General features: G+C 40.4%; 1 protein-coding gene and 1 pseudogene across 1 annotated transcript; one reads left to right on the forward strand and one right to left on the reverse strand.

The window, feature by feature from the left end:
- The first annotated feature begins 3,389 nt into the window (after positions 1-3,389).
- LOC138434713 (ubiquitin-ribosomal protein eL40 fusion protein-like) lies at positions 3,390-3,806 on the forward strand (annotated as a pseudogene).
- A 5,311-nt stretch (positions 3,807-9,117) lies between these two features.
- On the reverse strand, positions 9,118-10,832 carry LOC138434714 (gamma-crystallin D). Its single transcript, XM_069579473.1, has 3 exons — positions 10,824-10,832; positions 10,502-10,744; positions 9,118-9,390 (listed from the first exon to the last, which is right to left on the reverse strand). Exons 1-3 carry the CDS (start codon positions 10,830-10,832, stop codon positions 9,118-9,120), a joined length of 525 nt encoding a protein of 174 aa, XP_069435574.1.
- Between the last annotated feature and the right edge of the window lie 13,582 nt (positions 10,833-24,414).

Genomic DNA, 24,414 nt, shown 5'->3' on the forward strand with positions numbered 1-24,414 from the left:
GGAAAAGGTCAGTTTTCATTCCAGTTCCAAAGAAAGACAATGCCAAAGAATGCACAAACTACCGCACAATTGCACTCATCTCACACACTAGTAAAGTAATGCTCAAAATTCTCCAAGCCAGGCTTCAGCAATACGTGAACCATGAACTTCCTGATGTTCAAGCTGGTTTTAGAAAAGGCAGAGGAACCAGAGATCAAATTGCCAACATCCGCTGGATCATGGAAAAAGGAAGAGAGTTTCAGAAAAACATCTATTTCTGCTTTATTGACTATGCCAAAACCTTTGACTGTGCGGATCACAAGAAACTGGAAAATTCTGAAAGAGATGGGAATACCAGACCACCTGACCTGCCTCTTGAGAAACCTGTGTGCAGGTCAGGAAGCAACAGTTAGAACTGGTCATGGAACAACAGACTGGTTCCAAATAGGAAAAGGAGTATGTCAAGGCCATATATTGTCACCCTGCTTATTTAACTTATATGCAGAGTACATCATGAGAAACGCTGGGCTGGAAGAAACACAAGCTGGAATCAAGATTGCCGGGAGAAATATCAATAACCTCAGATATGCAGATGACACCACCCTTATGGCAGAAAGTGAAGAGGAGCTAAAAAGCCTCTTGATGAAAGTGAAAGAGGAGAGTGAAAAAGTTGGCTTAAAGCTCAACATTCAGAAAACAAAGATTATGGCATCCGGTCCCATCACTTCATGGGAAATAGATGGGGAAACAGTGGAAACAGTGTCAGACTTTATTTTTTGGGCTCCAAAATCACTGCAGATGGTGATTGCAGCCATGAAATTAAAAGACACTTACTCCTTGGAAGGAAAGTTATGACCAACCTAGATAGCATATTGAAAAGCAGAGACATTACTTTGCCGACTAAGGTCCATCTAGTCAAGGATATGGTTTTTCCAGTGGTCATGTATTGATGTGAGAGTTGGACTGTGAAGAAGGCTGAGCACCGAAGAATTGATGCTTTTGAACTGTGGTGTTGGAGAAGACTCTTGAGAGTCCCTTGGACTGCAAGGAGATCCAACCAGTCCATTCTGAAGGAGATCAGCCCTGGGATTTCTTTGAAAAGAATGATACTAAAGTTGAAACTCCAGTACTTTGGCCACCTCAAGCGAAGAGTTGACTCATTGGGAAAGACTCTGGTGCTGGGAGGGATTGGGGGCAGGAGGAGAAGGGGATGACCGAGGATGAGATGGCTGGATGGCATCACTGACTCAATGGATGTGAGTCTGAGTGAACTCCAGGAGTTGGTGATGAACAGGGAGGCCTGGTGTGCTGCAATTCTTGGGGTCGCAAAGAGTTGGACACAACTGAGCAACTGAACTGAACTGAATTTTCATTTCTTTGATCTAATAGTTTCACTTGTAAGAACTTGTCCAAAGGAAATAGCTAAAGGTACATGAGAATGTTATGCACAGTGGCATTTTATCAGAACACTCTTTATAATGTGAAAAATTAGATTCCAATGAAATGTCCAACATAGTGCATTAACTAGGTAAATTATAGAGCATCTCTCTGATGAGATTCTACATAGCTACCAAAAATCATATTCACAAATAATTTATTTAAGAATATGGAAAATACTCAACATATGTTAAAATTTTAACATGAGTATATTATACACTGAAAACTACAAAACATTGCTGAAGAAAAGAAGATATAAATAAATGCAAAAACATCATATGTTCATGGATTGGAAGACTTACTATTGTTCAGATATGAATATTTCCCAAAGTGGTCTACAGATACAATGTAATCCCTATAAAATTATAATGATATTTTTTGTGGCAGTAAAAATCCCATCCTAAAATTTAGATAGAATCTCAAGGGATCCCAAATACCCAAAACTTTGTGTGTGTGTGTGAAGCAATTTTTAATTTTTATTTATTTATTTAATATTGGCCTTACCACATAGTTTGCAGGATCTCAGTTCCCTGGTGGCTCAGACAGTAAAAAATCTGCCTGCAGTGCAGGCTTGGGTTCAATCCCTGGGTTGGGAAGACCCCCTGAAGGAAGGCATGGCAACACACTCCAATATTCTTACCTGGAGAACCCCCATGGACAGAGGAGCCTTGCAGGCTACAGTCCATGGGGTCACAAAGAGTCAGACATGACTAAGCACACACAGTTCCCAGGCCAAGGACTGAACCTGGAGCACTGCAAGGGAAAGTGCCAAATTCTAACCACCAGACACCAGGGAACTCCCCAGAACAATCTTGAAAAAGGACAAAGCTGGGACATTCTCACACTTTCTGATTTCAAAATTACTACAAAATTACACTAATCAAAACTGTGTGGTACTGGCATAAAGACACACATATAGACAAAATGAAAGAGTAGAGAACACAGACACAAACCCTTACATATATGGTCAAGTGAATTTTGACAGGGTTCCCAAGACCATTCAATGAAGAAAAGACAGTCTTTTCAACAATGGTACTGGGAAAACTAGATATCCACATGCAAAAGAATGTAGTTGGACCCTTACCTTACAATATGTATTACACAAAAACTAACTCAAAGTGACTTAGAGACCTAAATATAAGAACTAAACTGAAGAAGGGAAGAAGCAGGTTGCCCTGACTGGACTCACTCCACTTTTAAAAGAAAAGGAGCTGCGTCTTACACTTTGGTGAACTTTGGACTGCGTATCAGGGAGGCCATAGAGATAAAATACTAACAGCCAAGCAGGCTTCCCAGATGGATAAAAACCAAAACAGGCAGACCCTGTACCCAGATCTCCCAGAGCCAGAAGGAAAGCAGTGTCCACTATGTAATCTTAATAATGTTTATTGATGTAGACTAAACTGTATGTCAAGATAGCTTTAGAATGTAAATCTATGGCTGTAACCTGATTGCATCTCTTACTAACATTGTCCCAGGTGGACTTTAGAGAATTTGGGGATGTGGACTTGGGCACATACACTTTGGGTATAAAAGGTTGTCACAAAAATCAGTCGGGGTCCCTGGCTAAAAAGGAAACTTTGCCTCGGACCTGCCAGTGTAATAAACTGCACTCCACCATCCATGCTGTCCTTCTAAGTGAGTTTGCTTCACAAAACTACAAAACTCTTAGATGAAAACAGAGGAAAATCTTCATGAGATTAGACTTGGCAATGATTTCTTGGATATAACACTAAAGCATAGACCATAGATATATTGGAGTCCATCAAAATAAAAACTTTTGTGCATCAGAGGAGACTATCAACAGAGTGAAGAGGCTACCCAGGGAATGTGAGAAACTATTTGTGAATCATGTATGATAAAGGATTGATATTCAAAATGTACAGAGAACTGATACAACTCAGCAAAATCAATAGCAATGCCCCCCTAAAAAAAACCCCCAATTTAAAAAAAGGCTTGCCCTTTCTCTTCAATGAGGTGGCCAAGCAGCAGACTCAGAGATGCAGATCTTTGTGAAGATCCTGATGGGCAAAACCATTACCCTTGAGGTCGAGCCCAGTGACACCACTGAGAATGTCAAAACCAAAATCCGAGACAAGGAGGGCATCCCGCCTGACCAACAGCATCTGATTTTCGCAGGCACACAGCTGGAGAATGGCTGTACTCCGTCAGGATACAATATCCAATATCCAGAAAGAGTCCACCTGCACATGGTGCTTTCTCTGTGAGGCAGCATCATTGAGCCTTCCCTCCGCCAGCTCGCCCAGAAATACAACTGCAACAAGATCCGCCACAAGTGTTATGCTCACTTGCACTCCCCTGCCGTCAACTGCTCCAAGAAGAAGTGAGGCCAAACCAACAACCTGTGCCCCAAGAAGAAGGTTAAATAAAGCCCCTCCACTGGCTTATCCTTTGACCACAGGGTGGCCTTGTGCCCAAGGCCCAAGGCCCTGGGGCCTCAATAAAGTTTCCTTTTCATTGACTGGAGCAGTTAAAAAAAAAAAAGTCTTGATTAGAAGCTTCTCCAAATAAGATAATACAATGGCCAATAAGCACATGAAAAGATGCTCAACATTGCTAATCATTAGGGATATGCAATTAAACCTACAATAGATACTTCATACACACTAGAATGACTATTATAAAAAACAACAGAAAATAAGTGTTAGTGAGGATGTCAGAGAAACTGGAAAACCTGTGCATTGTTGATGGGACTGTAAAATGGCAGAGCCACTGTGGAAGATTGCATGGTAGTTTCTCAAAAATTAAACATTTAATTACCACACGATTCAACATTTCCATTTCTAGGCGTACTCAAAAGAATTGAAAGCAGTGACTTAAACAGCTACTTGTATCTGAATGATCATCGCAGCGTTCTTTATTACAGCAAAAAGGAAGAAATAAGACAAGTGCCCTTTTAGGAATGGATGCATGGATACACAAAATGTGGTATATGTGTAGAATGGAATATTATTCAGCATTAAAAATGAATAAAATGTTGATAAATTTCACAACTTGGACAAACCTTGAAAACACTATCCTAATTGAAGTAAGTGAGACACAGGACAAACATTATATGATTCAATGCATTTGAGATACCTGGAATACATTTATAAAGAAAGGCAGTAGAATGGTGGTTACCAGGGGCTGGGGGAAGGTGGGAATGGGGAGTTATTGTGTCATTAGTACAGCAGCTTGGGATGATGATAAAGTTCTAAAAATGAATAGTGTTGATGGTTGCACAATGATGTAAACGTGCTTTATGCCACTGAATTGTACACTTAAAAATGCCTATAGTGGTAAATTTTATGTATATTTTACTATGATTTAAAAAGTCTTCCATTAGCAACAAGAAAAAAGAGGGAATCAATATTAATTTTTCAAAATTGATTTCTTGATTTCGATAATTCTACTGTGGGTTAGAACTCCATGCTCTCACTGCCAAGGGCTCTCTCCTTGGCTGGGGAACCAAGATCCCACAAGCTGCATGATATGGCAAAAAAAAATTTTTTTTACTGTAGTTATAAGAAAACATTAAAATGCGATAAATCTTAGTGACTTAAACGGAATTAAAAAGCATTTAAAACAGTTTATTTTAACTTACCGTCCTCTTACTTTATAGTAAGAGAATAATTAATAAAATTAATGTCTTTAGTTTTTTTTATTAGTACCTTTCCCTCCTTGGGTTTTCTTCCTCTTTCCCCATTTACTCATTTCATTCTATCTTACACCACCAAAGCTTACGTTTAAGATCCGGTAATATTTCAAGGTCTTTTTTAATGCCGGGAATTGGTGCTCTGGACACAATTGTGCTCTAGGCAAAACTTGTTAGGTTCTTTCCTTCACTCAACTTTCCTTGTATATTTCCCCATTTGCAGCTAGCAGCTATGGTACCAGGGGCACCAGCTTCAAGATAATACAGATGTTAAATATTGTGGGAAATGGACAAAACTTTGCACTCTGACGATAGGGTTGAGCTGCTGAATCAACCATCCTTAAATCCTGGGCTACCCTAGGACTTCCTATCGTGTGAGTAGATTTCCATATTACCCATTTGGTATGTGTTTTGGCTAATTTCAGTCTAATTTATATAACTGATTCAGATCCATTTTTGGCCAAGGGATTAGGGTACATTCTAATTTGAGGAAACTCCAGGAGATGGTGAAGGATAGGGAAGCCTGGCATGCTATAGTCCATGGGGTCGCAAAGAGTTGGACACAACTGAGTGACTGAACAATAACAACAACTAATCAAGCTTTGGAGGATGAGTAGTTCACCAGGAAGAAGGTGGGGAAGAGTAATCTGGGTGAGAAAAAGGTGTGAGCAAATTCGAAGAGATGTGAAAATGCTTGATGTGCTTGGAAAAGATGGAGTAAAGGATGACTGGGGCCTGGTAATTGGAGAGGAAGTGGATAAGCTGTAGCCAGATTCTTGAAAACGTAGAATTTTTTTCTGTGGGCAGTGGAGCAATATCAGAAGTTTTTAATCAGGGAAATGACTTGATCAGATCAGTCTTTGAGTACAAACATAATCACTGCTTCTCCTTTCTACAAACCCACTCCAGTATTCTTGCCTGGAGAATCCCAGGGACAGGGGAGCCTGGTGGGCTGCCGTCTATGGGGTCGCACAGAGTCGGACACGACTGAAGCGACTTAGCAGAAGCAGCAGCAGCAGCAATGAAATGCAAGTAAGACAATAAGCAGCAGGAGAATGTAAATGATAACAATGTTATACTTCCTTATAACCTTATACAGGCAATATATTAATACATATATATACATATGTATGGAGAGTATACATATACAGCTATAAATGTATATAACTGTGTGGATACCATATTTGCATATATGTAGACAGAATGCTGGAGGAGGCAATCACACCCCACTCCGGTACTCTTGCCTGGAAAATCCATGGATAGAGGAGCCTGGTAGGCTGCAGTCCATGGGGCTGCTAAGAGTCGGACATGACTGAGCGACTTCACTTTCACTTTTCACTTTCATTCATTGGAGACAGAAATGGCAACCCACTCCAGTGTTCTTGCCTGGGGAATCCCAGGGATGGCGGGGCCTGGTGGGCTGCCGGGGCCTGGTGGGCTGCCGTCTATGGAGTTGCACAGAGTCGGACATGACTGAAGCGACTTAGCAGCAGCAGCGGCAGACAGAATCCTGGGCTTCCCCAATGGCTCAAGTGGTAAAGAATCTGCCTCCAATGCAGGAGGCACAGGAGATGCTGTTCAATCCCTGGGTTAGGAAGATCCCCTGGAGGAGGAAATGGCTACCCACTGCAGTATTCTTGCCTGGAAAATCCTGTGGACAGAGCCTGGCAGGCTACAGTCCTTGAGGTCACAAAAAGTCAGACGTGGCTGAGACACACATGCACGCATTTAGGGGACGCAGCTGTGGATTATCCTATATATCTAATTCAATTCCAGGTTAGCTGCTTGCAATGATCTCATGGTAAGAATCTATACACTAGTGCTGTCATTATTTTGACAAGAATCTTCCTGATTCCATAATGGAAAATCTCTGATTTTCTGAACTGTGAGTTCTGAATTCTGATGTACTTCTATTATTAACTGTTTGAAATTAAAACTGGACCTTAGTGTACCTTATATAAAATCAGTGATCTAAGTTAGATAATCTCCAAGTCTGAAATATGTTAAATATCATATGAGTTCATTGCTCTATAATGACTTGCCTTCTACCCTCCCTCTCCCTCCCTCACTTTCTCCGTCTCTTCTTTTTGGGGTGGGGGAAGGGTAGAGATTTTCCATTAGGAATTTCCTTTTAGTTTTTGAATAAAGTTCTAAGCAGTTACCTTGGGAAAAAGTACATATGCTCTGTGTCAACCAGGAATGTATATTGAACTACAAATAACAGAACACCCATGTCAGTGACATAAAAAAAAAAAAAATGTGGGTTTATTTTGCTTCCATTACAAGAAGTTTCAAAGTAAAGGATTGCTGGCCTTGTGTGACGGCTAATTTTATGTCAACTTAACTGGGATAAGGGATGCCCGGATCGCTGGCAAAACATTATTTTTGGGTGTGTCTGTGAGGATATTTCTGGGAGAGATTAGGATTTGAATTGGTAGTCTGAGTAGAGAAGATCACCTCTACCTATGCCTTATCCAGTCTGTTGAGGGCCTGCATAGATCAAAAAAGTGGTGGAGAGAGTAACTCTCTACCTGCAGGAGCTGAAACATCAGTCTTCTGTTCTCGGACGCATCAGCACGCCTCGTTCTCAGGCCTTTGGACTCAAGACTGAATTATTCCACCAGCTTTCCTGATTCTGCAGCTTGCAGACTGTGGGACTTCTCAGCCTCCATAATCACATGAGCCAATTCCTAGAATAAATCTCCTCATCTGAGCTTCCCTAGTGGCTCAGATGGTAAAGAATCTGCCTGCAATGCAGGAGACTCAGGTTTGATTCCTGGGTTGGGAAGATCCCCTGGAGAAGGGAATGGCTACCCACTCTGGTATTCTTGCCTGGAGAATCCCTTGGACAGTGAAGCCTGGTGGGCTATCGTCCATGGACTTGCAAAGAGTCGGACACGACTGAGAGACTAACACTTCCACTTTCTTTCATATCTATAGAGATCCTGTTGGTTCTCTTACTCTGGAGAGCCCTGACTAATAAATAGCTAGCATTGGTTCAGGGGCTTGACCACATCCAGGCCAGCATTTCTGAAACTGTGGCTTCTCCCTCATGCTTGTCACCTCTTGAATGTAAAATGCCTGAAATAAGAGAGAACCTTGGGCAGCTATTCCCTTTCATTAGGAAGACAATATTTTTTCCAGAACCATCTCCTCTCTCTTCTCATCAGCATTTGTCCACTTACATTTCAATGTCCAAAAAGTAACATGAGATCAGCTCAGAATCAATATCAAACACTTAAAAAAAAAAAGCAAACAAATGAAAGGAGAAAAACATAGAGAGTCTGCCAGAGATGTGTGAACTTAACTTTTGCATACAACTTAGGGAATTTATGGAGAAGGCAATGGCACCCTACTCCAGTACTCTTGTCTGGAAAATCTCATGAATGGAGGAGCCTGGTGGGCTGCAGTCCATGGGGTCGCTAAGAGTTGGATATGACTGAGCAACTTCACTTTCACTTTTCACTTTCATGCCTTGGAGAAGGAAATGGCAACCCACTCCAGTGTTCTTTCCTAGAGAATCCCAGGGACAGGGGAACCTGGTGAGCTGCCGTCTATGGGGTCGCACAGAGTCGGACACGACTGAAGCGACTTAGCAGCAGCAGCAGTAGGGAATTAAAAAAAAATCTTCTGAAGCCCATTGTAGTAACTAGCTTCAGAATCCTTGATTTGAAAAGTGGGTCACACCATCTCTGAACCTCAATTGTCAGATCTTCACACCTCAAAGAAAAACTGGCGAGATTTCTAGCAAACTAGTCTGAAGCAGCAACATGTTTAAAGGCCAGAAAATCAAATAAGATATGTATTATGAAAATGTTTCACAAGCTGTAAAGTTCTGCTTCATATGAAAGCATAGTTCTAGTGAGAGAATTTTGTTATCTGAAGATCATACACCTTGATTTCTACTTGTATCTTGTGTGTGTGTGTGAGTGTATAAATAAAATAATAAAATAAAAGTAAGACAAAAGGGAAAGCACAGGCAAAACAGTGCCAGGAAAACATAAAATATTTTATTAGTTTCCAGATAGAGAAATGATGGATTTATTTCAATAGATGTCTATGACTCTTCTCAAGGAGCCCACTTTGGCATTCACGGCTCCCCAGTCATGGTGGCGCCTGTATTCCCCTGGCCTCAGCAGATACTGCCGCCCCCGGTAGTTGGGCAACTCATAGAGGATCCAGGAGCCCTCCAGCACATTGAGAGAGTGAATCTCATTGAAGTGGAAACGGTCTTGAAGAGAGGAGCAGTCCTCAGTGATCTCTATCATCTGGCCTCTGTAATCTTCCCTCTCAAAAAGTCTGAGCCTGTGTGAGCCAGCCTGGCCCATTCAGAGGTGGAAAGAGGAGAAAAGCAAACCATGAAATGATTCCAACACATTCATGCCATTCAGTTTGGTGAGGCTCAAGCCATTTTCAAATATAAGGTAAAAATGAATTACTTCTGAATCTTTATATACTCCTCACCTTCAAAGGTGAAAATTCAGTACCTTTTCAAGATCATAAAGTGTGACTAAAAATTAAGAAGGAACTCTTGTACTTCAATGTATTCATATACTTCCCAGGACACACTGTTAACTATGCTCAGGACACTGTACCATAGAGAAACCAAGCCTTTAACAGCTTATTACTATTTTTGCTATTACTATTTGCTTATTACTATTTTTGGAAGATTTCTTTTTAGTTTTTCAGGCATGTCTGTTTGAACAGGAAAATCAGTTTGTGAAATTAATGACTCTACATTGAGTTTAAAATAAATCTTGGAAAAATCACCAAGGACTTAGATGCTTCTGAAGTCTCTCAGTTAAATGCTTGATTTTCAGTTAATAATTTATGAATGAGGAAAAATGAGTAAGAAAAATCAGTCAGCCCAAGGACTAACTTTTCAAAAATCTTCGTGTTTTGACACACATGTGAACTCTGTGTAGCCCACATGTAAAATCTGTGTGTCACTCTCCCTTGACAAAAAGCACTTTTATTTGTACAGGTAGGAAAAACTGGAACATGCAAGTGGGGAGCAAAACGGTGAAAGGGTGTTACAAAAACTAACCTTTGTAAAAGTATCCTTTTCCACTCCTATCTGCTCAGAAAAAAAAGCACTTAATTATTTTTCTTTGAAATATTAGTGATATTAGTGGTTTTTCTACAACTCCATTGTAAATAATTCCAGGTCAGGACCTCTATCATACATCCTCAGGGGTGCAAATGCATTCTTACTCAATACATATTTGTTGATTAAATGGTACCTGGGCAACAATTTGCTTTTGTTCCAGGCAAGTTATATTGAACCAATATACAACAACATACAATAGCTTACTTTCCCTCTCAAACTCTCAGTTATCCTGAATGATCACTACTCCAAATGTTGAACCTTTGCCTGAAACTATCCCTTCTGAGTTACAAGGCCGGGATCGGCTACGGAAGTGGACTCACGTGGGGGATGAGGCGGCAGGAGCGGACCGAGTCGCTGAGGCCCATCCACTGCTGGTAGTCGGGGTAGTCGCCCCGCCGCAGGAAGTACTGGGGGCCCAGGTAGTTGGGCTGCTCGTAGATCATCCAGCAGCCGCTGTCCACACGCACCGAATTGCAGCGGCCCAGGTAAGGCTGCAGGTTGGAGTGGTCGCTGCTGCACTCATAGTGGCGGCCCTGGAAGCCCCGGTCCTCGTAGAAGGTGATCTGCAAGGAAGGGAAGGAGAGGCTCAGAGGCCTGGCCTCCAGCCGGGCTGCGGGCCCCTCCCGCCGGCGCGGGGCTCACCTTCCCCATGGCTGCTGGACGCGGGGATGGAGTTCAGTGCCGTTGGGCAGACTAGCGGTCTATATAGCGGGAGGGCTGCTGTGTTGGCAGGAACAACACAAAAGGGGCCCCCGGGTGAGGAGGGGATGTTTGTGTTCTCTTTTTACTCTTCGCTGTCAGAGTCCATGGGGCTCATTGTGGGGTTCGGTCCCATTCTCTCTGGAGTTTCTATCACTGGCTGATGCTAAATGAGACAGTTTGAAAAAAAAAAAAAAAGCAATCTGGGACATTGTTTATTTAATAATAGAAGTAGAACTTCAGCCATTTCATATATATTCCAATCGTGTATTTCTGTGTTAAGAAAAAACAAGAAAATGTAAGTGGCCCAACAAAAAAAGCAGTCTTGATATGGCAAATAGAAATTAAGCTCTAAGAAATATGTGCCATAATATTGAATGCTAATTGTTAATCAGAAAGAAATGGCCTTTACTGAATATTGAAAATTTCAAATTAGTCCTTTAAGAGAGCTTCTTCATTAAAAAGTGTAAGAAGTTATAATGTTTTACCAAGAGAGTTCCCAAAATGTCAAACTTTCTGTATGGTAAAAAACCAAAAACAACATATACAGGTCTTTAACATTTGGTCTAATTTTGTTGCCATTGTGCATGGAAGTAGACTGAAGATTCGGTGTTTCATCTTAGCTGCTTATAATTCAAAAGTGAAAATAGCTTTAAGATGCTTAATCTCAAAAATAAGAAATAAAAGGAAATTTTCTATGATACAAATGAAGTTATTTATAAAACAAAATAAACTCACAGACTTAGTAAACTTATGGTTACCAGGGAGGGAAAGGTGGAGAGAAGGGATAGTTAGGGAGTTTGGGATGGACAGGTGCACACTGCTATATTTAAAATGGGTAACCAACAAGGACATAATGCACAGGGATCTCTGCTCCATGTTATGTGGCAACCTGGATGGGAGAGGAGTTTGGGGGAGAATGGATACATGTGTATGCGTGGCTGAGTCCCTTTGCTGTCCATCTGAAACTGTCACAATGTTGTTAATTGGCTATACTCCAATATAAAAAAAAGTTAAATAAAAGTCTAAAACTTCAAGGAAATAAAAAAAGGTAATGCATTTAAAACACAAAACCAGATTACCCCTTCAGTTCAGTTCAGTTTGGTCTCTCAGTCATGTCCAGCTCTTTGCGACCCCATGAATCACACAGCACGCCAAGCCTCCCTGTCCATCACCAACTCCCGGAGTTCACTCAGACTCACGTGAATCGAGTCAGTGATGCCATCCAGCCATCTCATCCTCTGTCATCCCCTTCTCCTCCTGCCCCCAACCCCTCCCAGCATCAGAGTCTTTTCCAATCAGTCAACTCTTCGCTTGAGGTGGCCAAAGTCCTGGAGTTTCAGCTTTAGCATCATTCCTTTCAAAGAAATCCCAGGGTTGATCTCCTTCAGAATGGACTGGTTGGATCTCCTTGCAGTCCAAGGGACTCTCAAGGGTCTTCTCCAACACCACAGTTCAAAAGCATCAATTCTTCAGCGCTCAGCTTTCTTCACAGTCCAACTCTCATATCAATACATGACCACAGGAAAAACCATAGCCTTAACTAGACGGACCTTTGTTGGCAAAGTAATGTCTCTGCTTTTGAATATGCTATCTAGGTTGGTCATAACCCTCCTTCCAAGGAGGCAGCATCTTTTAATTTCATGGGTGCAATCACCATCTGCAGTGATTTTGGAGCCCCCAAAAATAAAGTCTGACACTGTTTCCCCATCTATTTCCCATGAAGTGATGGGACCAGATGCCATGATCTTCGTTTTCTGAATGTTGAGCTTTAAGCCAACTTTTTCACTCTCCTCTTTCACTTTCATCAAGAGGCTTTTGAGTTCCTTTTCACTTTCTGCCATAAGGTGGTGTCATCTGCATATCTGAGGTTATTGATACTTCTCCTGGCAATCTTGATTCCAGCTTGTGCTTCTTCCAGCCCAGCGTTTCTCATGGTGTACTCTGCATATAAGTTAAATAAGCAGGGTGACAATATACAGCCTTAACGTACTCCTTTTCCTATTTGGAACCAGTCTGTTGTTCCATGTCCATTACCAACTGTTGCTTCCTGACCTGCACACAGGTTTCTCAAGAGGCAGGTCAGGTGGTCTGGTATTCCCATCTCTTTCAGAATTTTCCAGTTCCTTGTGATCCACACAGTCAAAGGCTTTGGCATAGTCGATAAAGCAGAAATAGATGTTTTTCTGGAACTCTCTTGCTTTTTCCATGATCCAGCGGATGTTGGCAATTTGATCTCTGGTTCCTCTGCCTTTTCTAAAACCAGCTTGAACATCAGGAAGTTCACGGTTCACATATTGCTGAAGCCTGGCTTGGAGAATTTTGAGCATTACTTTACTAGCGTGTGAGATGAGTGCAATTGTGTGGTAGTTTGAGCATTCTTTGGCATTGCCTTTCTTTGGGATTGAAATGAAAATGGACCTTCTCCAGTCCTGTGGCCACCGCTGAGTTTTCCACATTTGCTGGCATATTGAGTATAGCACTTTCACAGCATCATCTTTCAGGATTTGAAACAGCTCAACTGGAATTCCATCACCTCCGCTAGCTTTGTTCATAGTGATGCTTTCTAAGGCCCACTTGACTTCACATTCCAGGATGTCTGGCTCTAGGTGAGTGATCACATCATCGTGATTATCTTGGTCTTGAGGATCTTTTTTGTACAGTTCTTCTCTGTATTCTTGCCACCTCTTCTTAATATCTTCTGCTTCTGTAAGGTCCATACCATTTCTGTCCTTTATCGAGCCCATCTTTGTATGACATGTTCCCTTGGTATCTCTAATTTTCTTGAAGAGATCTCTAGTCTTTCCCATTCTATTGTTTTCCTCTATTTCTTTGCATGGATCACTGAGGAAGGCTTTCTTATCTCTTCTTGCTATTCTTTGGAACTCTGCATTCAGATGCTTATATCTTTCCTTTTCTCCTCTGCTTTTTGCTTCTCTTCTTTTCACAGCTATTTGTAAGGCCTCCCCAGACAGCCGTTTTGCTGTTTTGCATTCCTTTTCCATGAGGATGGTCTTGCTCGTTGTCTCCTGTACAATGTCATGAACCTCCATCCATAATTCATCAGGCACTCTGTCTATCAGATCTAGTCCCTTAAATCTATTTCTCACTTCCACTGTATAATCATAAGGGATTTGATTTAGGTCATACCTGAATGGTCTAGATTACCCCTTAGGTTATTGTAAAAGAAAATCAAATTCCTATGAAACCTGTTTCTGGTGGGCTGTAGATACACTTTTGTTCGATGGGGAGCAAGATTAAACAAAGCTTTTGACTTAGAGGAAATTAATTGCATGAACACAAAGAGGAACTATAGCTGGAATGGTGTGGGTAGAATGAAGAATAAATATCTAGAAGCTGGGACTCTGCTTTAGAAAGCATTTATCAGTCTGGAAGAGGATAATCTGATGAACTGGAAAGAGCACTGTAATGGAAGATGACCTGTGCCTTTAGCCTCTTCCATGTTCAAAGAATTAGTCACAGTTCTGTGTTGACTCATTGAAATATTTGTCTTTACTTTGGGTCTTAAATCTTTGTAAGTTGATATTTGTGGATCAGATACCACTTAAGCACAATATGATGTTTCAGTTCTCATTATCCAGTATGAAAGTCATGTGTTTGCAGAATTACTTATGTTAGCCTAGTGCAGTATACTCAGCCAGAATCTAAAGAATCAAAATCATCATGATAATTAAAAAATTTTTAAATAAAAATGAAAAATCCTTTTTAAAAAGTCATCATTTTGCTGAGAGTTGTTTCTATGGGGAGAGTGTAGATAGGTGAAAACAGCAAAATATGAGAAACAACCACAATGCAGAGTCCCAGAGATTACCCAGAGAAGCAGTATGGGGATGCCAGTGGGGACGAGTGACTCAGCTGACATGCAGCTACAGCTGAAATTTAGGATACAACTGAAAGCCCAAGGGGCTTCCCTGGTGGCTCAGACAGTAAAGAATCTGCCTACAATGCTGGAGACCTGGGTTCAATCCCTAGGTCGGGAAGATTCCCTAGAGAAGGGAATGGAAATCCACTCCAGTATTCTTGCCTGGAGAATTCCATGGATGGAGGAGCCTGGGGGGTCCATGGGGTCACAAAGAGTCAGACACGACTGAGCAACTAACACTTCCAGTTCCACTTCCACTTCCAAAATGAAGACATTTTGGGTGTGGCTTTTTTAATTAACTGGGAAAAGGAAAGGCTTTATTTCAGCCTGGGGGGAGAAATAGGGAACCTCCTCCCACCACTTCTCATACAATTGAAATGTAAATATCTTGTGCCAAAATGTGGTTTAATTTCAATGCTCTACAGAAAATTCTGGAGCTTCCATGGTGGCTCAGATGGTGAAGAATCTGCCTGTAAGGCAGGAGATCCGGGTTCAGTCCCTGGGTGGGGAAGATCACTTGGAGAAGGGAACGACTACCCTCTCCAGTATTCTTGCCTGGAAAATCCATGGACGGAGGAGCCTGGAGGGACTACAGTCCATGCGGTCACAAAGAGATGGACATGACTGAGCAACTATCACTTTCACAGAAAATTGTAGGAGTGGCAAATGTACACAATACCGTCGTATGCTAAGTGAACATAGGTTAAGGCCTGACACTCCTTGCACCTGTGGCCAGAAGCAGAGCTCTGCACCAGTTGCTTGGGAATTGTCTTTGGAGGGAGAGCAAGAAAGAAGAAACATCCTGTTTCCTGAGCTCTGATCCAGGAAGTAACCCTTAGTCACTCTATAAGTATTCACATGGTTTCAAACAAAAGTGAAGAAAAAAGGGACTAGTTCAGGTTTGGATTTTGTTGCACGTAGGGTTAATGATTTGTATAGCTAGTGTAAGTAGCTTAGTGAGGAAGGCATGTTGAAAGCTGAGCTAGATTGAAAGCTAAGCCTCTTGCTCCAAACAGTTAGCCAAAGTGTAGTTGTGAAGGGAAAGTTTTTGACAGAAATTAAAAGTGCTACTCCAGTGAACAGGCTTCCCAGGTGGCTCAGTGCAGGAGACATGGATTCGATCCCTGGGTGGGGATGATCCCCTGAAGGAGGAAATGGCCCCAGTATTATTCTTGCCTGGAAAATTCCATGCACAGAGGAGCCTGGCAAGCTATAGTCCACAGGGCCGCAAAGAGTTGGACATGACTGAGCAACTGAGCATGCATGCACACACACATTCCAGTAAACACACTAATGAAGAAAGTGAAACAGCCTTATTGCCCATATGTATAAAGTTTGAGTAGTCTGGATAGACAGTCAAACCAGCCACTACATTCTCTTAAGCCAAAACCTACACGAGAGTAAAAGAGAACCTAACTCTTTTCAATTCTACGAAGATTGAGAGAGGTGAGAAAACTGCAGAAATAAAGCTTGAATTTAGCAGAGGTTGTTCTTGAGGTTTAAGGAAAGAAGCCATCTCTATAATATAAAACTTCAAAGTGAAGCAACAAGTGCTGATGTAGAAATTGCAGCAAGTCATCCAGGAGATCTAGCTCAGATAATGAAGGTGTCTACACTAAATAACAGATTTTCAATTTAAATGAAACAGCCTTATGTTGGAAGAAGTTGCCACCTAGCACTTCCACAGCTAAAGAGAAGTCAATGCCTGGCTTAAAAGCTTCAAAGGACAGACTCTCTTTTTAGGAGCTAATTCAGCTAGTGATCTTAAATGAAGTCATTTCTCATTTACCATTTCAGAAATCCTAGTCATTCAGAATTATGCAGAATCTACTCTGCCTGTGATCTATAAAAGGAACAACAACACAGCCTGAATGATAGACCATCTGTTTACGATATGGTTTACTGAATATTTTAAGCTCACTATTGAGACTTACTGCTCCAAAAAAAGATTCTTTTCAAAATAGTACTGTCAGTGACAAGGCACCTGGTCACCGGGTAGCTCTGATAGAGATGTACAATGAGATTAATGTTATTTTCATTCCTGTTAACACAATGTCCCTTCTGCAGCGCATGGATCAAGGAGTGATTTTGACTTTCTTTTTTTTTTTATTTTTATTTTTATTTTATTTTTATTTTTTTTTCCTTTTATTTATTTATTTTTTTAAATTTTAAAATCTTTAATTCTTACATGCATTCTCAAACATGAACCCCCCTCCCACCTCCCTCCCCATAACATCTTTCTGGGTCATCCCCATGCACCAGCCCCAAGCATGCTGCATCCTGCGTCAGACATAGACTGGCGATTCAATTCACATGATAGTATACATGTTAGAATGTCATTCTCCCAAATCATCCCACCCTCTCCCTCTCCCTCTGAGTCCAAAAGTCCGTTATACACATCTGTGTCTCTTTCCCTGTCTTGCATACAGGGTCGTCATTGCCATCTTCCTAAATTCCATATATATGTGTTAGTATACTGTATTGGTGTTTTTCTTTCTGGCTTACTTCACTCTGTATAATCGGCTCCAGTTTCATCCATCTCAACAGAACTGATTCAAATGAATTCTTTTTAACGGCTGAGTAATACTCCATTGTGTATATGTACCACAGCTTTCTTATCCATTCATCTGCTGATGGACATCTAGGTTGTTTCCATGTCCTGGCTATTATAAACAGTGCTGCGATGAACATTGGGGTACATGTGTCTCTTTCAATTCTGGTTTCCTCGGTGTGTATGCCCAGCAGTGGGATTGCTGGGTCATAAGGTAGTTCTATTTGCAATTTTTTAAGGAATCTCCACACTGTTCTCCATAGTGGCTGTACTAGTTTGCATTCCCACCAACAGTGTAGGAGGGTTCCCTTTTCTCCACACCCTCTCCAGCATTTATTGCTTGCAGATTTTTGGATCGCAGCCATTCTGACTGGTGTGAAGTGGTACCTCATTGTGGTTTTGATTTGCATTTCTCTAATAATGAGTGATGTTGAGCATCTTTTCATGTGTTTGTTAGCCATCCGGATGTCTTCTTTGGAGAAATGTCTATTTAGTTCTTTGGCCCATTTTTTGATTGGGTCGTTTATTTTTCTGGAGTTGAGCTGCATAAGTTGCTTGTATATTTTTGAGATTAGTTGTTTGTCAGTTGCTTCATTTGCTATTATTTTCTCCCATTCAGAAGGCTGTCTTTTCACCTTGCTTATATTTTCCTTTGTTGTGCAGAAGCTTTTAATTTTAATTAGATCCCATTTGTTTATTTTTGCTTTTATTTCCAGCATTCTGGGAGGTGGATCATAAAGGATCCTGCTGTGATTTATGTCTGAGAGTGTTTTGCCTATGTTCTCCTCTAGGAGTTTTATAGTTTCTGATCTTACATTTAGATCTTTAATCCATTTTGAGTTTATTTTTGTGTGCGGTGTTAGAAAGTGATCTAGTTTCATTCTTTTACAAGTGGTTGACCAGTTTTCCCAGCACCACTTGTTAAAGAGATTGTCTTTACTCCATTGTATATTCTTGCCTCCTTTGTCAAAGATAAGGTGTCCATATGTATGTGGATTTATCTCTGGGCTTTCTATTTTGTTCCATTGATCTATATGTCTGTCTTTGTGCCAGTACCATACTGTCTTGATGACTGTGGCTTTGTAGTAGAGCCTGAAGTCAGGCAAGTTGATTCCTCCAGTTCCATTCTTCTTTCTCAAGATTGCTTTGGCTATTCGAGGTTTTTTGTATTTCCATACAAATCTTGAAATTATTTGTTCTAGTTCTGTGAAGAATGTGGCTGGTAGCTTGATAGGGATTGCATTGAATTTGTAAATTGCTTTGGGTAGTATACTCATTTTCACTATATTGATTCTTCCAATCCATGAACATGGTATATTTCTCCATCTATTAGTGTCCTCTTTGATTTCTTTCATCAGTGTTTTATAGTTTTCCATATATAGGTCTTTAGTTTCTTTAGGAAGATATATTCCTAAGTATTTTATTCTTTTCGTTGCAATGCTGAATGGAATTGTTTCCTTAATTTCTTTTTCTACTTTCTCATTATTAGTGTATAGGAATGCAAGGGATTTCTGTGTGTTGATTTTATATCCTGCAACTTTACTATATTCATTGATGAGCTCTAGTAATTTTCTGGTGGAGTCTTTAGGGTTTTCCATGTAGAGGATCATGTCATCTGCAAACAGTGAGAGTTTTACTTCTTCTTTTCCAATTTGGATTCCTTTTATTTCTTTTTCTGCTCTGATTGCTGTGGCCAAAACTTCCAGAACTATGTTGAATAGTAGCGGTGAAAGTGGACACCCTTGTCTTGTTCCTGACTTTAGGGGAAATGCTTTCAATTTTTCACCATTGAGGATAATGTTTGCTGTGGGTTTGTCATAGATAGCTTTTATTATGTTGAGGTATGTTCCTTCTATTCCTGCTTTCTGGAGAGTTTTTATCATAAATGGATGTTGAATTTTGTCAAAGGCCTTCTCTGCATCTATTGAGATAATCATATGGTTTTTATTTTTCAATTTGTTGATTTTGACTTTCAAATCAGATTATTTCGGAAATATACTTCATAGGCCGTTAGCTACCATAAACAGTGATTCTGATGATGAATTTGGGCAAAGTCAATTAAAAACCTTCTGGAAAGATTTGTCATTCTAGATGCCATGAAGAGCATTCACGATTCATGGGAAATAATAAAAATATCAGTGATAACAGGAGTTTGGAAGCAGTTGATTCCAATCCTCCTGGATGACTTTGAGGGGTTCAAGACTTCAGTGGAGGAAGTAAATGCAGATGTGTTGGAAATAGCAAGAGAACTAGAATTAGAAGTGGATCATGAGGATGTAAATGAATTGCTGCCATTGCATGACAAAACTTTAATGGATGAAGAGTTGCTTCCTATGGATGAGCAAAGAAAGTGATTTCTTGAGATGATATCTATTCCTGGGGAGAATTTTGTGAAGGCTCTTGAAATGACAAAAATGAATTTAGACTATTACATGAAATTGATACCATAAATTCAATAAAGCAGTGGTAGGATTTGAAAAAAGTTCTACTGTGGGTAAAATGCTATTAAAGAGCATTACATGCTACAGAGATTGCTTGTAAAAGAAAGAGTCAATCTATGTAAAAAATTTTGTTATTGTCTTATTTTACGAAAATGCCACAGCCACTATGACCTTCAGCAACCACCAGCCTGCTCAGTTAGCAGTCATTAGCATGAGGCAAGATCCTCCACTAGCAAAAAGAATATGATTTGCTGAAGGCTCAGATGATGGTTAGCCTTTATTAGCAATAAAGTATTTTAAATTAAGATATGTATATTGCTTTTATTAATTTTTATTGGAGTATAGTAAATTTATTGATTTATAATATTAGTTTCAGGCGTATAGCAAAAGGAATCAACTATACATCTACATATATCCACTCTTTTTTGCATTGTTTTTATACATAATGCCATTGCACTTATTAATGGACTATAGTATAGTATAAATATAACTTTTATATGCACTAGAAAACCAAAAAATTCCTGTGACTCATTTTATTGTGATATTTGCTTTATTGTCATGGTCTGGAACTGAACCTGCAATGTCTTTGAGGTATGCTTGTATTTATATCACCTCCCTGGCCCTTGAAGGCACTGAACTATAACCTCAAACAAGGGTTTTCAAACTCTGACCAGTTTCTACCAGTTTTTTGCCAAATTAAAAAAAAAACACAAACCTATAAATAGAGGCAATATTCCTATGCATATTTTCTTGATCTGAACCACACTTTATTAGAAACTTGTGTATTTGAAGGGGTTAAAATATTCTTTTTAAAATGTGTTTTTAAAAATGATTCAATAATAAATGGTGCTTAGTTTTGATTTTCTGTTGTTTTTAATTTCAAATATTCTTGCTCAGCAAAATAAAAATTGGCAATCCTGTGTTAATTCCCATTTAAAGAAAATTGGTCTGAGAAATCTAAAATATTGAGAACGACTTGTTTTCAAGAATGTGAAAAATACAGCAAGCAATTGCTGGTGACAGAGTCTGTTATAATACTTTCAAATCCTATTCTAGAGTTATTTCAGAACTTATCCCTCCAAGGGAGGAGGGATAAATTAGGGGTGTTGGATTAAGAAATACAAACTAGTGGGACTTTCCTGGTGGCCCAGTGGTTAACAGTCCAAGCTTTCATTGCAGGGGGCACAGGTTTAATCCCTGGTCAGAACTAAAATCTTGTATGCTGGGCAGTGTGGCTCTAAAGAAAAGAAAAGAAAGAATACAAACTACTATATATAAAATAGAGAAGAAACAAGGATATATTGTACAGCATAGGGAATTATAGCCATTATCTTGTAATAACTTTTCATGCAGTATAATCTGTAAAAAGATTGGATCACTATGCTATACAACTAAAACTAGTTAACTATAGTGAGTCTTTACTATTCTCATAATCCTTTAATAAAGATCTATGATTCATGAGTAAAGACACAAAGCCAACTGTAAAAATGGTTAAAACCTGGTTCCTCAACATTTCTCTTTTGGGCTTATAAAGGAGAAAAAGTCCACTTCATGTTGGATTGTAAGCTCCCTGTGATTTTGTGTGAAAAAAAAGAAAGAAAATAAGTCATTTGTAAAATGTTTGGATTATTATTAGAATTGCTATATGTGCGTCTCAAGCATGTTTATTTTTAGCACAAGAAATGGGCAGTTCTGGATTGTTAACATTTCTCCTTAGGACAGGAGGATTTCAGTGGAGGTTTGTGCCTCAAGACTAGTGGGCTAGGGACTTCTCCGGTGGTTCAGTGGTTAGGACTTTGCTTCCAGTGCAAGAAGCGCCTGTTTGATCCCTGGTCAGGGAACTACGAGCCCACATGCCTCATGGCCAAAAACCCCAAACATAAACCAGAAGGCATAGTGTATCAATGCAAGAAACACTTTAAAAAATGGCCCACATAAAACAAAAATCTTTATGAAAAAGAGACCAGTGGGCTAGAAAAAGGGTCAGAAAGGTACGAGTGGGATGGGGGTAGAAGTTGCCAGAGGGCCAAAGGCTGGAATTAGCTACTCCTGCCATGCAATCTTTTGTTTGTTGTGTCAAAACTAATTTTTTTTCCCTATTCACTGAAAACTGTTTTCACTGGACTTGTTCCATAAAAAAGAAAAAAGTGTCACAGAAAGGTAAGGTATGTAAAGTGAAAGTGGCTCAGTTGTGTCCAACTCTTTGGGACCTCATGAACTATACAGTCCATGGAATTCTCCAGGCCAGAACACTGGAGTGGGTAGCCTTTCCCTTCTCCAGGGGATCTTCCCAAGCCAGGGATCGAATCCAGGTCTCCCACATTGAGGGCAGATTCTTTACCAGCTGAGCCACAAGAGAAGCCCAAGAATACTGGAGTGGGTAGGCTATCCCTTCTCCAGAGGATCTTTCTGACCCAGGAATGGAACCGGGGGCTCCTGCACTGCAGGCAGATTCTTAACCAACTGAGCTATCAGTGAAGCCCAAGGTATGTAAGGAAGTTCTAAATGTGTGTATCATACCAGGAAAATATTTTCCCTCCACAAATTTTAAGGAATCAAAACAGGTATCACAAAAAATATAGAAACATTTTTTCCCTTAGAAATGTGTCATGGGATGCCTTAAAACTGGGCAGTAACAGTACTTGTTAAATAAGTGATTACACGTGTATGTGTATTATTTAGGAATACACTTGGGAAGTACTTGGGAAGCACTGGACCAAAAAAGTGATCATGTATTAATTGTTTATTGTTAGTGTTTAGTATTTTTGTATAGGGTTCTGTCGCAGGCGGGACAATGCCTTCTGTTTGCTTTCTTTTTTCATTGCCAGTGCTGTACACAGCAGGCCTACGGTAGGTGCTCAGTAAATAGTGACACTCCTAACTCAAAGAAGTTAGGCTCGCTGGTGGTTAATAATTGAGCAGTCCATTGAAAGAAAAAATAACTTGTGCTATGAGTGACAATGTCACTCCTAGGTCTCTGTGCTCCAGAAACTATAGCATGTATAAATATGGGGCTTCCCAGGGAGCACTAGTGGTAAAGAACCCATTTGCCAGTGCAGGAGACATAAAAAGATGCAGGTTTGATCCCTGGGTTGGGAAGGTTCCCTGGAGAAGGAAATGGCAACCCACTCCAGTATTCTTGCCTGGAGAACCCCTTGGACAGAGAAGCCTGGTGGGCTACCATCCCTGGGGTTGCAAAGTGTACAACTGAAGCAACTTAGCATGCAGCATGCATGCATAGATAAAGATATATATCCAATGATATTCATTGTAGCCTTGTTTGTAAAAGCAAAACTGGAAAAGCCCAGTTACCAATGAATAAATTATTAAATAATCCAGCAGATCTCCAACAATGGATCACAATGTAGCCATTAACAAAACAAGGTGCTTACCTAGATAGCTATCCATATCACATTACACTTTAAAAGCCAGCTGCAGACTAATATGTACAGCATAATTTCATTCTTGTAGAGAAAAAAAGCATGTGCTTCATGAGACAGCTATATAAATGAGGGAACATTTTGAGAGGCGTACCCACTAAGTGTAAAAAAGGGCTAGGAATGAAAAGTGGGACTCAGAAGGACTCCACTTTCTTTATAGGATGCATAAAGTAGTAAGGTTATGAGAGACTTTCACTTTGGAGGCAAAATTTCAAATTAAAAATATTAACAATTTTCTCTGATGAAAGTATTTTCAGTTAAAAACTATGCAGGGCTTTGCTGCATATTTACTATAGGTAAAAATACGCAGAGCAAGCAGATGTTACTTCAAAACACTAGAAATTATGACTGTTTAATGTGCCTTTAAATTTGAGCTTTTTTTGGGTAAAGAACTTCTTTTTGTTTGCAGCACACTATATTATGCAAATCTATTTAGAATGCTAATGTCTGTCTCATTAATTTACTTGCATTAGCTGGGCACTGTGTACAGCTGTGCAGTTTCTGAAATTCACACAGTGTTTGGTCCAGTAGCTGAACAGGCCAAGAGGTGCACCCTAATCAGGAGTTATTTTGGAATAAGGAGGAGGGTCTTCAACTGAGTCCAAAAGTATGCCAATGACTGATGGCAGCCCTGGCATTAGTTATATAATACTCTACTTGAAAGTAAAACAAAGCTACAATTCCTTATGTAGTCTAATCAGTCTTTTTGCAAATGGGCTGCCCTTCACCGCTCATCCTGTGACTCTCTGTGGCTCACAACTACTTCTTGGGTCAGAAGGAAACTGCTGTAATGCTGTTCCTTAGGTTCTCCGTTGAATGCTGGTTTTCCCCAGTCACCCCCCTCCCATTTCTCTCATTTGAATATTTATTGATTTCTTTAGCTGCGTCTTAGTTGAGGCACTCAGGTTCTTCCTTGCCATCATGTGGGCTCTTTCCATGAGGTACAGGGACTCTGTAGTTGCCCTATGAGGGCTTAGTTGGTCTGCTGCGTGTGGGCTCTTAGTTCCCCTAACAGGGATGAACCCATTTCCTTGCATTGTGAGGCAGATTCTTAAGCACCGGCCCACCAGGGAAATCCCCCATTTCTCTCCTTCAATTTCCTTCTCAGTCAGGCTGCCTCCTTTCTCCACCTCCACTCTTGACCCTTGTTCAAAACTCATTCTACCCGGAAGAGACCTCCCTGCCCCTCACCCCCACCACACACCTTATCCACTTCTCA

Source organism: Ovis canadensis, chromosome 2 (assembly GCF_042477335.2).
Source record: "Ovis canadensis isolate MfBH-ARS-UI-01 breed Bighorn chromosome 2, ARS-UI_OviCan_v2, whole genome shotgun sequence".
NCBI classification, from domain to species: domain Eukaryota; kingdom Metazoa; phylum Chordata; class Mammalia; order Artiodactyla; family Bovidae; genus Ovis; species Ovis canadensis.

What these genes read in the sequence shown, in the direction of transcription:
- LOC138434714 (XM_069579473.1), bottom strand. An exon ending in CCTGCCGCCTCATCCCCCAC is followed by an intron (nt 9,391 to 10,501) that starts GTGAGTCCACTT and finishes TGAATGGGCCAG; the next exon opens with GCTGGCTCACACAGGCTCAG.